This window comes from Teleopsis dalmanni, chromosome 1 (genome assembly GCF_002237135.1).
Source record: "Teleopsis dalmanni isolate 2A chromosome 1, ASM223713v2, whole genome shotgun sequence".
NCBI lineage: Eukaryota > Metazoa > Arthropoda > Insecta > Diptera > Diopsidae > Teleopsis > Teleopsis dalmanni.
The window spans coordinates 185,731,348-185,746,071 of record NC_051846.1 but is presented as its reverse complement, the minus strand read 5'-3'; the positions used below and the strand labels follow the sequence as shown (position 1 = coordinate 185,746,071).

Genomic DNA, 14,724 nt, shown 5'->3' with positions numbered 1-14,724 from the left:
ACCGGGAAATTTCCAAGCTAAAGATATTTGCTAAGGTTTATTTACGTGTTGAGATATCACTAGGTCAAGGTGGAGATCGACCTCTTTCATTACTCGCCCATATACTGAAATAAGTTATTTATTTTCCACTTATTTGGTTGTCAAATTGAATATTTACCTTAAGATTGCACATGTAAGTTAAGTTCTACAGGATCAAAGTATCGTCCTCTGCGATATACTAGATCTACTGGTGCGGGCCTCTTAAACTTCATTAGTAGCCACAAATGAGTTACTTTAATAAATGACCTAATGTAACTAATCTGAGATATTCCACCTAAGAATACAATTGCCATAAGCATATAGCCTACTAATGTTGGTTCTTGTTCTGTGAGTGTCTTCGTCGTTTTCCAAAAATACATCCATGACATGGAGTCCACTACTTCACCAACCAGGAATAAAGCATAATAAATTGACAGAAACAGGTAGCTCAGACAAGTAATGCCCACGATTTGAGAGGGATAAATAAAAATTCTCAATATATTAGGACAAGTTGATACACGGTATTCCTTAGCCCATACGCATGCAAGATTGCTTAACAATAATACCATTCCAAAAACGAATGCGCAGGATATCAATGCCAGTGTAGGTTTCTTACCAAAATTTTCCGGATCCACAATGTTACTTATGTTCCATACAATGCCAATTATCGACATAATACATTGCATATGACACTCATAATAATCAAGTATCCATTTCATTGTTTCGTTAAACATGTTGGATACAATATATATAGTACTATATACTAAAATTTCCTAATTGAGTTTATAAAATAATTTTCCTAAATTTGAAACTCACAAAATGGTTTAAAAAAAAAAATGAAAAAATATTTTACGAATGTTATTTGTATAAAATATCGAGATATGTTTCAAAAATATAAGGTAAATTGATTTAAAATATGATTCAATGCAATGTTAAAATGATTCTAGAACACAGTTCCAGTTCCAGAATATTTTTTTATATTAATTTTTTTATTAATATAAAAATATAGGATTACACAAATGACAAGTTTTTAAGTTTAAGCAAACTTTAGCACTAATTAACAACTGGGTTTATAATGGGTTCCTATATATGAAAGATTCCGGAACGCTGTATTTTGTTTTTATGATTTTGATTTTGATTCTGATATCGGAAAGTGTATATAGAAAGTCCTGAAGTTGCAAATCTCGCTTTAAACCTTTGATTTCAGGGTAAGAAGTTAAGCGTCTAAATTTCCACGTTAAACGTTCAAGTACATTAGTGTGAAGAGGATTTCGCTGTTGCTAAATTACTTATCGATACAACTCAGGATCATAAAGATAAAATAATAAGTAAGTATATACACATATATAATAATGTATTACTTTATAAGGAATAAAGGGGTTTTTAATAAAAAGAATTGATATTGACAAACATCATAGTTTGGTGTGTGACAAACGATCAATTACAGAAAGACTTGAAGATTGCTTGGATAAGAGACGAAATAAAAAGCTTAAGTTGCAGGTACATCCACAGACTTGAAGTTCACTTAAATTTTCTTGTCTGCTAAACAACAGTGAGAAAACAAGACGATTAGATCTATTTTATAGAACCTGAAAAATTTTAGAAATTATGTATGTATACATAGGCTGTATGTACATTAAGACTGAAAAGTTTTCGGAAATTCTCATTTAAAATTCGCGCGCTGTATATTTTTCGATATTTTAAGTTTATGTAGTTTGGCAGCACTGTCCTTAATTACTATGCCAAAAATGAGCTCGATCTGTCAGACAGTTCGTTTACGGCAGCTGTTGAAACCAGTTCACCTCAGTAGTGCGTTGCGAAATGTCTTCGACGGTCGTACGACCGTCCTGGAAGGCTTTGTACCACTCATAAACTTGAGTTTTCGATAAAACTGATTCCCCATAAGCCTTTTGTAGCATTCGCAACGATTCTGCACACGAAATTTCGTTCGAAACACAAAATTTGATGCAAACTCTTTGTTCAATATTTTTTTCCATTGTTTTTTTCGCAACGCCCTACTGAGGTGAACTGGTTTCAACAGCTGCCGTAAACGAACTGTCTGACAGATCGCGCTCATTTTTGGCATAGTAATTAAGGACAGTGCTGCCAAACTACATAAACTTAAAATATCGGAAAATATACAGCGCGCGAATTTTAAATGAGAATTTCCGAAAGCTTTTCGGTCACAATGTATACATCCATATAGCTGTATGTACGTATATATAAATTGTATGTATAAGAATTGTGTTGTTGTTTCTTCATTAATGTTTTAACCTCTACATAAATGATTAGGTTTTTTGGAGTTATTAGTTATTACACTAATCATCCAAATATATGCTATTTTATATACATTATAGTTAATAATATTTGTATTGGTCTATATTTTTATTGGCCAAAAACAAATAAAATCTATATTTTTTTCTTTCTAGTTTTTTTTCGTCATAAAAATTTATATTTTTTCGAAGTTTCTAAATATATCTGAATGTAAAATATTTTATTCTATTGTATCTATTTTATAAAAAATATGGGATTAAAATTTTTAAATTGAAATGAAAAAAAGTTTTTATTATAAAAACTTATCTGTCAAAACATTATTTATATACGTAGTCTTATATCAAAATTTTAATTTATTTTTTAATCATAAAACAAAATAAATATTATTAATAATTGGCGTGTGCGAAGTTTATCACTAAATCTAGGGATTTCCGCTTAAATATATCTAAGAGGTAGACAAATTCAAAAAGTCTTCTGGAAGTATGGAAACGTCAAAGGGGATTGTCCATGATAAGATTTCTCCTTAATAATAATTTGTTAATCATACGTGATAAAGAGAACCTTTCCACTTTATCAAAATCGTATGAAGACAAGATAAGTAGTTGCATTAATTATTTTGCATTTAATTAATTAAAATTAATACTAATATGTATTAAATATATCAATTTACTATCTTTTATTTAGACTTGATGGATATTTATATATCAGAATTTAAAAATATTAATATATTTTTATACAAAATAATCTCTGACTTTTGAATAAAACGGCGCCACATGGGATATTTTACGCGCAGAGTTTGATAATATATTCCTACATCGACATACGAGACATACGCCATCGTATTAAGACATAAAAAGAGGCAATAGGAATTAAGTACATCGATTTGGATATAGTTGTTTTAAATAGTTAATTTGTTAAAATGATAGATTATCGTAGAATATAGCCAATTTCATTGGAAATAATAAGTAAATATTATTAATAAAAGTCTGGAAAGAATTTAGGTTTTTCTGTGTACTACTTGATAATCCCAAATTGTAAATATTTGAATCCATAAAAACGTTATTACAAATTAATCTTTCTTGATAACTGGTACCTGTTAGATTCAGTAATAAAGAAAGATTTATATATAAGTATTTTCGAATATTGTTTGAAATTTTAACTCCTTATTTAAACTAAAAACACGTTGAGTACTGAGCTAGATTATATATTATAGGATATATCAATATAGTAAGGTCATAGTAGTATTAAAAATTTTAAAGATCTATCACAAGAGAAGGCGGAACTATAAACAGAGAAATTTTTTTTTTCGACATCAAGAAAACTATCTGATATTGTTATCGTAAACTTCATACTTAACCACTAGAAGAGGAATATCTAATAATAAGAGTTCTAGGAAGAAGTAACGAACATATATGCAACTCATATGTAATTTGTCACAGATAAATTGTTATACTTAATCCAACTTTAGCAGCTTAAGGCAACGGATTTTAAGAGAAAGACTTTTTAAGAGCTTGAAAGAGAAATGACAGAAAAGCAATAGACATGGAACGATATATGCAGAGAAGCACCTAATAGAGTGCGATTTAAGAGAATTGTTGCGGCCCTATGCCATACTAGGGGAAACGGACACTAAGAAGAAGAAGATATAACTATATACAGATACCTATGTGTTAGGTAGTATATCTTAATAAAGAAAAAAACTGTCGTACTTATTATAATAAGATGTACCGTAGAGATATCATTCTTATAATGAGTTTTCTGATGAGCTACTGCCATGGAAACCATGTTGAGAGTTTGAATTTCAGTGACTCTTGTCGAAATTGTAACCACGATGAGAAAAGTGTTTTACAATTGCTTTGTTACTGTAAATATGTTATACATTTAATTTTATATTGATTAGTTAGGAAAGTTCTAAATTAAGTAGAAAAAGATTAAAAGATATATTGGGATTTAACAAAGCAGAAATTTATGTGCTTACTAGAATATTTACGGGACTTGTACTTTTGTATCGTTGTTTAAATGGATGTTTGGACAAACTTAAAGTGAAGGAAGTATCATGATGAGAATAGCGCTCGAAGTTGCAATATAAAAGGGTTGTTTAGCTCGTTTTTTTGGAAAACTTATAAGGATTCCAAATGAGATTTAGATGACTTCAAGTGAAAGTGTTGTTATATGTATTAAAATGTAACAAGTCAACCTAATGAAACTAATGTACTGCATTTCAAGATTTATGAAAGGTCAGGAATAGTTTTAAGCTTTTAAAGAATTAATACCCAATGTAATAGGCCAACAGATCTAAGTAAATGTTTACCATAATGGAAATAAACTAATGTATTGAACAAATAAATTGATTGTATATCTATAAAAGTTGACTACCTCTGGTACTGACTAATCAACACAGGTTGTCTGGCATCTATTTTTATGTTGCTTTATATTAACAAAAAAGCGAAACGATTATAGGTTTATATTGCCTTTTTATATATAAAATTTTTACTGATTTTATCAAAACATATCAGTACAAAGTAACAGATATTTTAAGGTTAAATTTAAAAATGACTTAAGTGTTGTTTAAGAAAACATTTCTAATATTTTAAACTTTGACTATAGCAATTAATTTTATTCAACAATTCATTTGTCTGGAATATCACCAAAGTACTCAAGTGCCAAAAATACATGTATTGGCTTGCTACTTATTCTAGAGAGTAATTAAAATTCAGAAAAATTCAAGTACCTCCATTAGCCGATTATTAAATCTATCTTTTAAAACAATCTATTAACATAAAGCACGCTCCGATAAGCTAAGCAATAATATAATTTCAACAAATAACTTAAATATTGTAAAGTAAATATAGGCATTACTATACACCTTCGATGTTTGTTTAAGTAGGTCTAAGCACACCCCTCTATATTGCGGAAATGATGTTGTTGAAAAACTTCTCAATCGATAAAATCGCGATTACAAGTCTATTCTGTATGAAAATCTAGGAGTGGTTAATACGTATTAAATATCGTACGAGCTATCTCGAATTCTCTCATTAATAGAATCTAACACACTTAATTGTGCCACCTTGGTTTCTTCATTCGATAATACATTAAAACCATTCAAATCATATCACAAATTTGAAAACAAAAAAAGTTTTTGTTAGGCAAAAGAGTGTTATCAAAATAAGCAGCCTAAGACAATCTTATCACTTAAGAAAGCCAACTAAGTATCTGAGGCCAACAAAATCCAGAGAAACTTTAAAACAAGAGCACACAAACCCGAACTGCAACAAATGTTCAAAGCAATTTGTCGGAAACTGAAAGACATATGCGACATATACTTCTATTCAAGCAACGCCTTTAATATATCTCAGAAATTGATAAGAATTGGTCTATTGACGGTATTGCGCATATAAACGTTAAACTTTGTGAAATGAATAGCAATTCCGTATCGTTTTCGCCGTGAAACAGTTGCGTGAAAAGAATTAAAAAAAAAAATAAACTAAATAATATATTAATTTTGTTTGATACGAGTAATACGCTTTAATGAAATGTTAATTAAAAGTGCCAAATTAACTCTTGTTCTGCTGGTTTTGAGTCAAGCAGTATTAGGCTTGGATTTCTATAACTCTGAAATTGAGGTTGTCACCGATGCAACGCGCTACAGAACCCTCAACCCGGATGTTGATTTAACGCAGTTCGAAAAAGTTTATGTTAAAGGAAGTTTTTTATTTAAGGCCGGCGAGCATATAACGGGTAAATAAGTTTACTATGTACTCGAAATTTACTTCGAAGTGCTATTTTTAGTGCAGCTATAAATTATGCCAATCGAAACTAACATTGATTGATAATTTGTTAAGTGTTTGCTCTAGTTTCGCCATAAACGTGATAAGTTTTATTTTGTGAACTCTATTTTTTTGTGCAAATGTGAGCCATTTGAAGTACCTCATTGATAAATTAAAATTGCATTGATATATTACACCCAACACTCTCTCGACAAAACAGTAGTGCATAATCATAAATTAACCTTCATTGCAGTAATACTGAGATAATTTATAATAAAGTTAGTATGCGAGTTGAGGTCTGTTCTGCTAAAAAAAAAAATGTTTAGTTTAATTACTTTAATGCACGAGATATAATTAATTTAAATTTGAGATAGAAACCTATAGAAACCTGAATAGTGCCATATTATAATATATCAAACCATCTTCTTTTTTATCTACGAAACATTAATATTGAAATTTTACTAACTTAAATTAAATTTTATTTTGAACTAATTCAATATATACAATATTACACAAATTTATAGAGCACAGGCTCCCAATGGAGCAGACCACTACGATTATGACAGATTTGATGTTTTATAGACCGACTTGAACTAAACGTAAGTTACTAAGCTAATTGAACAAATTCTAAAAAGAAGAAAAAGCCCAAATGAATATAGCTCTTGTGCTCATATTTTCTTCTTGGTCCCGACCGAAGTAGAACAATCACAAAAATATGACTAGAGGTCTTATTTGCTTCTACACATAGTCGATATTCTGTCTATTTGATTACACCTATCTTGTTAAGGTTGTAGATTATACTACATATCAATTGATGCTTTGGGATGTATAATGTATGGAATGTATTTTGGAATAATCTCTGAACCAAATAAAAAAATAGTAAATTGTAAAATTAAATAGAATAAAAAATATATATAACATGAATCATATTATTGTGAAATCGGAAAATTGCGCTTTCAAAAACAACTGACTGTTTTTGAGTAGAAGCTATTGTACACCTACAAATTAAAAATAGTAATATAAGAAATTTACGCGTCTAATAGATGGATAGCTATCTAAATACTGGAAAAATATATATGCAAGCGTTTTTGGCTACGACCTTAAAATTTTACACCTGCATTCCGAAAAGCAGAAATATAAGTAGTGTGTAGTCTAATTTTGAAATGAAAAATTATACAAAATGGTATGGAGCACCTGGTACTTCATAAACTGGATTATTTTTCCACATTGCTGCGAGTATTTTGATTTCAGGTTTTTGTAACTGTTTCTCGATTTAGGGGATACATGTGTGCCTATCGCTTTTAGTATATTTTGTATATTGTCATAATATATGTTTAGAGGAAGGCGCCAAAAAAGCTATGTTGACCTGGGTGCCAGTTATGCAGTTATGTAGCGGTTTGAATGGATCAAAAAGATTACTTGTAGTTCTAAAACAACCAAATTGTTAATCCCAAATTTCAATACTACTAGTAAGATCTAACATACTTTGCAGTCAGTCATTAGTAGGTCACATTCATTGTAAACAATTTAGGTTTAAAGCAATATATCTATTATGTATGTATACTTAATGAATACGAAACGGACAAGAAAAGAAAAACGGATAAGAAATTGGAATATTACCGGTGTGACATACTTCTTAGTAATTACTACACTTTATATGAAAAAAAATCAGTTTATGGTATTGTTGAAGTAGTAGTGCTATATATATGTAAATCTAGTAAGTTAGCAACCACTGTTCTCACATATTAGTAATTATATTTTTTTTGTGTTTCTTAATAATTCTATAAACATAGTTTGTGAATAAAATGTTTTATTTATTATTTATTTTTTATATATATATTTAATATATATTTGTTGGTTGATGTTTGAGGGTCGACAACATCGGATTCCATTTAATGAAGCTTTATTTTAGTTCTTGTTAAATTAACGTTTCTGTAATTCAATAAACAAACATATGGAAGTCAGAAGTCTACTCATAAATTCGAATGAGAAAGTGACTTGTACTATAGAAAAGACGTAGCTTATTTAGGTTCTTAAAAGTGGACGCATTATGATATAGGAATGTAAAAAATGTAAAATATATAACCAAAGCTTACTGATCTCATGGGCGATCACTTTAGATATGATAACTTGTTTTATTCTGAATATGTAGAAAAGTAAATATAGTAAGATTGTTAAGCTTGTTTCATACCAATCATAGTCTCAGTTGGGAAATAACAGTAGTTCTATCAATTTCCAAGACTATATCTGTTACGCCACTTGTGTAATTATTATTCGGATAATACGTCTAGCAGCTGTTTTATGTTTTCAAGAGTTTACTGTTTTCAAGATTAGGTTATATTATCTAATAATAATACTTAAGCAAACTATTATTCTTAATAACTTTATTGTTAACTATATTTCATTTAACAGTAATCAGCGAAAAAATGGGGACGGGGTTTTCGGGATTAAAATCTCGCATAAAATATTTTGAACTCTTTAATACTAGATAAAATTCATTAATTCGATTCGATGGTTCGATGCTTTTCTCTGTATTATATATAGTGCTAGCTTAAAGAATTAAAGATATTGCTATACATTGTCAAGAGTAGTTATTTTATTATTAATATTAATAAATCGGTGTAAAAATATAAAAATTGGGTAGATTAGAAAAAGAAATCGGTGTAAAAATATGAAAATTGGGTAGATTAGAAAAAGAAAGTATTTTAAAGATTTAATTTAAATTTTTTTTAAGATTTGTAAATCATCTAAAGTTTGAACTTAAAATTTTTTCATAAATATATAAATATATATATATATTATGAAGTCAAATTTATTTAAAAGTTAAAAATTTTTTAATTTTAATTAAAATTAATAATAATTTATTTATACTTTAGGTGACAGTTTAATATTAAGATTCACAGATGAAGCACAATTTACAAAAGCAAGTGAGGTTGAAGTTCTTTTGAGATATCCAGAAAAAGGTACAAATGGTAATACAATTACTGCCATTGAGATATATGTGACTGCATCTTCCGAGGACGCTGATGCATGGTTCACTGAAGGAGGTATTAACAAAAGCTATGCTGAGATTTTATTGGAATGTAATAAGACAGTAAACTTCTCTTATGAAATATATATTTACGGATATTAATTAAAAAATGTATAATTTTTATTAATATTATATTATAATATTGTATAAAAAATATTGAAAATCAAAGATGAACATTTAAAAAAACTGCCATGGAATGCAATAATTTGATTGAAACTTTAGAATGTGAAAATTTTGTACTGATTGTGTAAACTGTGATGAAATTGACATTATATATATCTGCAAAAAAAAAATTAAACAAATTATTACTATTTATAGCAAAAATAATTTAACAGTATTATTAGAAAACTTTACTTTAGGCTAATTATAAGATGAATTTTTTTTACTTTTGGTATGTTTAAATATACTTTTTTAAAATAGAAAAAATTTTGTGAACTTTTGGAACTTAATTTATTAAATTATTTAGTAAAATTAAAAACAAAAAAATGATAAATGCAGTAAGCTAATTGTAATAAATATAAGGAAGAGTGTAATTTATCAAGAAGGGCTCTTTTATGCAGTCCTTTTTATTCGGAATAGGAAAGGACTTGGAAAGTAAAAACATTATGACATTGTGATAATGCTACTTAATTAAGGGCCTTCAGTGTACAAGTAAAGTACCACTTAAAAATATATTTATAACACAATGATTTGGTTAAATTTTTTTATTAAAAAATAATGGACCTTTAAGATGGAAAGATCAAATACTAGTGTTAATGGGCCAAAGATTGAGTCGATTATGCTCCATCAACTAAGACGGCAGCTAAGACCGGCATTTAGTTGTAATTGTCAATTAACTTAAGTACTAGATAGAGATAATGACATTGACGGCAATCAGCTGTGTTTTTGACTTTAACTGTTGAGTTTCCTAATCCTAAATTTCTTCAAATTGATTTATGAATTCATATAAAAAAAAGGGGTCAAAACTTTGCAAATCAATAATCAATTATAGTCTAACAATTACAAATTAATATAAAAGATCTTACATAAAAAGAAGATAGAATACGAGAATGTAGTATCTAAATTACTAATTACTAATTTTTTTAAAAGCTTAAATGAACCAAAAAGTAAATAATTAATTAAAACTATAATTTTTGAAATAGATAAAATTAAAAAATGGTTAGCTTATATTTCAGAGAACTTGATACATTTTTTTTGAGTAATATGCAGTGATTATAAAATTAACTAACAATGACAGCACCAATAGTAATTTATTTACTGATTAAGTATTTTAAGTAATTTACTGACATTCATATTTACGTATATATGGACTGATACATTACAACAACACTTATTGCGTACTTGCTAGCCTGCTTAGTTGGCTATTACAGATGTGAGTCGGTCTTGGCAGCGTCGAGTAGTCTCCAATGTCTTTATAGTCTAAGATAATGTAGTATCTAAAGCAGATACTATAGTGCAAGATAAAAATGTAAAATTGGGCATCCGATATTTCACTATCTTTTCATCTTCACAGCAATATCAGCACTCGTATGATTCAGAGATTATTAATTTACCTATGTAGGTGGAAATTACTGCATTTAATTGATAACCACTTTTTTTCAAAGTTAAACTGATTATATGTATGTGGAAGATAAAAGGACGGTGCCACAAGCAGCAATAAGCTATACAATATATCCTATTTTGGTTTTATTGCGCGAGAAGTTTCCAGGACGTATTATATCAATTTTACAAAGATTATACGTTTTGTCATCGTAGTGAAGTCTTTTGTGAGGTTATGTAAAAGATTGATTTAAGCTGACAATACTTAAACCACTGTTTTGAAAACTAACCTCTGCGAAGTTATGCGTGAGGTATTGCCAGCTATGTACCAGGTTATCACTGTGAGTACTGTGAGTTATCCCATGGAGACAATTGATTGAAATTTCAATAAAAAATGTGATATACATCTATATACGAGGGCGGTTTGAGAAGTCATACTCCAAATGCAATAGAGCTACCGTCAGCTGTAATCTACCAGTGGGCAACTTTTTAATTTGAGCAAGCTACGTCGTTTAGTTGGTGTTTGATAGCCGTTCAAAGCAGACAACCTCGTGAATATTTAAGTTTTTTTTACGTAATTTTTCACTTGTCTAGTCACGATGGCCAAAATCCACGAATTGGGATACGACCTTCTACTTCATCCAGCATATTCTCCAGATTTAGCTCCCCCTGCGACTATTTATGTTTCCAAACCTAAAGAAATGGCTGGGCGGTAAGAGATTTGAGTCGAATGAAGAAGTCATTACCGAAACAAATGTGTATTTTGAGAGCTTTGAGAAAACCTATTATTTGGAGGGAATAAGATAATTGAAAAACGCTGGATTAAATGTATCGAACTAAAAGGTGATTTTGTAGAAAAATAAAATGTTTATTTTCCGAAAAAAAATTTTGTTATTCAAAAAGTCACTGACTTATCAAACCGCCCTCGTATATATCATATATTATAAATTTATATACGTTTACTTTTTAAACTGTAACATGAATAAAACTGTATTTTCGATCAGGTTTGCAAAACGTCTGAATGGATCAGGAACAAGTAGAGTGAAATTTTTTTTTTTAAATTTATCACAAGATATTACCACACATAATATAATGTATAAATGTATTTAATATGGTATCTTTATAATATTATATATTATTTATAATAATATAGATATACAGTATTAGTCCTTGATATGAATTTATGCAAATTAATTAAAAATAAATTGCGTGCCATTATTTCGATATCTTCGGTAAATTCGAATTAAATTTTTATCTTATATATGTATATGTTATATGTACATATTTTAATTAATTGAAAATTAATTAAAATTTTTAATCCATTGTATGAATTATCACCAACCTTTCAACGTGTTTAATTACTTCATCAAATAAATTTCATTGACTTTTGTTTTTTAATATGAAATGAAATACCATTTATGTTTTTCAAAAATTTTTTTTCCACTCCAAAGTTATTTTCGACTTTGACTTTATTAATTATACACATTTATCAGAAAATAGCAATGCAAAAAAGTATCTGCAACTTTATTTTAATTTAATTAATTCCATTTTCATAATTTGGAAATTATTTAAATGGCAATGCCATAAGCAATTACTGCATATTGCAGAATGGTTGTGTTGCTGGCAACGATTTGCACTGAAACTTTTTGCTCTCCTATGCCGCCGTCAGTTATGTAGGCTTGCGATTCAAAACCTGCCGTACCCTCAAGATAAAGTTTGATTTGAGTTATAATTGGATTACTACTTATTTCGGTAGAGTTGTCTGAAGTTTCTGCTGGAAAATTAATATCCAAAACAATATTTGTTTGTGCACTATCGTAGGTCAATCTATATTGCGTGAAATAAATTGGCATAGCATCTGAAAGTGGAAAAATGTAATTAGCTCATAAAACTTTAGCCAAGTGCTACCAAGTGCTCAACACTTTTATTCAGATCCTCACTTGAAACTTCACTGCCCAATGTATAATGGTCAATTTCCAGTGAATCCTTTGAGTTAGGTTCCTCACTGCTGGAAATGGACGCAGTTTGGACTGTAACCAATACAATCATTAACAATTCCAAACTTAATTTCAATTTAAACATTTTTACTACTCTCCGTTTCAGTTATAAATCAATGGAAACACACTTAGTTATGAGAACGAAATAATTACATCCGTTGCGTTCAATGCATTTATATCTTCTCCCAAATGATTTGTTTTTACTGTTGCCATTATGACTTTTAATTGTTGACTTCATATTGTTTGGTACCTTGTACACGCAACAGTTGGACAATTATGTTTACAAATTGATAAAATGAATTGGTTTTTGATAAAATAATAAAAGAAAGTTACTGTGTCAAAGAGTGCAGTAGCAGCAAGATTGCATTGCATGAAGTTAATAATGTTTGAGCCATAACAGAAGTAGGTTATCACGAAAATAATTTAATTTCCGCTGAAGGCTCGTCTGTTAACAACAACGTTATTTAATGAGAAAAAATTATTGCAATGCTTTCTGATTTTTTCTTCATATCAAAGTTGTAATTAAACGTTCAGATAGATTTTTATAATTATTTATTATTTATGCACGTTTCCACACAGTCATAGGCAAATGCACTTCAAATTTATCTAGAAATTGTGATTGAAGTTGTTACTAACATTGAATGCATATTAGTAGTCGAGTAGTAAAAAAAAATGTATCTAATTTAATTTTGCTCAAAATTTGTTATAAGATAGAGTAATAAGATCACATCAAAGTTCTCATAATTCCAGAATTAGTCTAGAGTCATCAAATCAAATCTGAGTCTATAAACTGTAGAGCAAAACATTTTAATGTTAGAAATTAAAGGTCAAAGAGTTATAATTTAAGTCAGTTAGATTTATCGGTGATGATATTAAAGTATAATATAATAACGGTAATAGAAAAAAAAAATTATATATATTTGTAAAATATATATAAAAATTTTTTATATAGAGATAGTTTATTTAATTGATATATATATATATACCAAAAAAAAAAAAGAACGAGAGGCCTATTTTTGAATTTTGAATTGCATTTGGTGATTTGTGTGTGTCGCAACTACGAGTATACGAATGGTTTAAATGGTTCAAAGACGGTCGTACAAGCTTGGATCATGATGAGATTCCTGACGCGGGAATCACAGTTCCCGTGATTAAGTTCTTTTTTGATCACAAGGTATGCATCATACTGTTACTTTTTAACTTTAAGCAATGATCGTTTGGTTACTGATTTTTTATTCAACATTCTGCATTCCAGAATTTAATTAAAAATAAATACCTGTATATATGAATTAAATGCAGTGGTTTTTTTAAATTTGATAAAGCGAATACTCCTTAGTTCAGAATTTGTGGAATAACCTTCAAAAAGACCTCTTATAATCAAAAATATTTTAATATTCGTTTTTGATTAATATCAGATAAATATTTTCAATGTGGCTAACGCATTTTTCTTTCGTAGGAAATCTTTTTTTCTAATTCTTTACTCTTGATATTGCGCTCTATATATCACTTTGCAGATCGTTTTCCCAAGCAAAGATTGCAAGTGATTTTTTTATTTTCCATTTCTGCTTATTTTGTTCTCCATAACCAGGTGTGCCAATGTTCCTGACCCAAATAAGCCAAATATGCATTACAAGATCGGTTCACAGCCCTCATTAATTCATCTCCAATAATGTATTGGGTAAAGTAGATTAAGAGACCGCCTGTATATATGTACAAATATAAACATTTTTACTTAAAAACATCTACAGTTCATTGTTGTCCTCTGTTGTGTCAGAGAGTGTGGCATGGATTGCACTAACTGGTATTTTTTTTAATAACTTTGTGCGCTTTTCTTGTTAAACTATTTCATCTTCCAGACAAAGTAAAAGGGAACCGATCTGCGTACATTTGCCTTCTCCACCAAAATCGTAAAGTAACGATATTCTAGACATTTAAATCTTTTCATCTGGTATCCTACATAAATATATAGAAATTAATTAAAATATTTATTTCTTTCTCTGGCAGAATCCATTTAAAGAAATACGACAGCATTGAAGCATTAATATAAAAATACAGTGCCCATAAGAATTACATTTAAAGAAATACGACAGCATTGAAG

At 28.9% G+C, this 14,724-nt stretch overlaps 3 protein-coding genes across 3 annotated transcripts; 1 reads left to right on the top strand and 2 right to left on the bottom strand.

Moving 5' to 3' along the window:
* Positions 1–6: 6 nt before the first annotated feature.
* LOC119672237 lies at positions 7–826 on the bottom strand. The gene is made up of 2 exons (XM_038083243.1): positions 158–826; positions 7–104 (listed from the first exon to the last, which is right to left on the bottom strand). Exon 1 carries the CDS (start codon positions 750–752, stop codon positions 159–161), a length of 594 nt encoding a protein of 197 aa, XP_037939171.1. The 5' UTR covers positions 753–826; the 3' UTR covers positions 7–104; position 158.
* A 4,765-nt stretch (positions 827–5,591) lies between these two features.
* On the top strand, positions 5,592–9,194 carry LOC119672227. The gene is made up of 2 exons (XM_038083232.1): positions 5,592–6,030; positions 8,936–9,194. The coding sequence occupies exons 1-2, from the start codon at positions 5,826–5,828 to the stop codon at positions 9,190–9,192; spliced, it is 462 nt and encodes a 153-aa protein (XP_037939160.1). The 5' UTR covers positions 5,592–5,825; the 3' UTR covers positions 9,193–9,194.
* A 2,850-nt stretch (positions 9,195–12,044) lies between these two features.
* LOC119672219 lies at positions 12,045–12,778 on the bottom strand. Its single transcript, XM_038083219.1, has 2 exons — positions 12,570–12,778; positions 12,045–12,487 (listed from the first exon to the last, which is right to left on the bottom strand). Exons 1-2 carry the CDS (start codon positions 12,709–12,711, stop codon positions 12,198–12,200), a joined length of 432 nt encoding a protein of 143 aa, XP_037939147.1. The 5' UTR covers positions 12,712–12,778; the 3' UTR covers positions 12,045–12,197.
* Between the last annotated feature and the right edge of the window lie 1,946 nt (positions 12,779–14,724).

Coding starts and splice junctions, on each gene's coding strand:
- LOC119672237 (XM_038083243.1), bottom strand. CDS start 752: ATGTTTAACGAAACAATGAAATGGATACTTGATTATTATGAGTGTCAT.
- LOC119672227 (XM_038083232.1), top strand. CDS start 5,826: ATGTTAATTAAAAGTGCCAAATTAACTCTTGTTCTGCTGGTTTTGAGT. Junction 6,031..8,935: donor GGCCGGCGAGCATATAACGG/GTAAATAAGTTT, acceptor TTTATACTTTAG/GTGACAGTTTAATATTAAGA.
- LOC119672219 (XM_038083219.1), bottom strand. CDS start 12,711: ATGTTTAAATTGAAATTAAGTTTGGAATTGTTAATGATTGTATTGGTT. Junction 12,488..12,569: donor ATTGGGCAGTGAAGTTTCAA/GTGAGGATCTGA, acceptor TTCCACTTTCAG/ATGCTATGCCAATTTATTTC.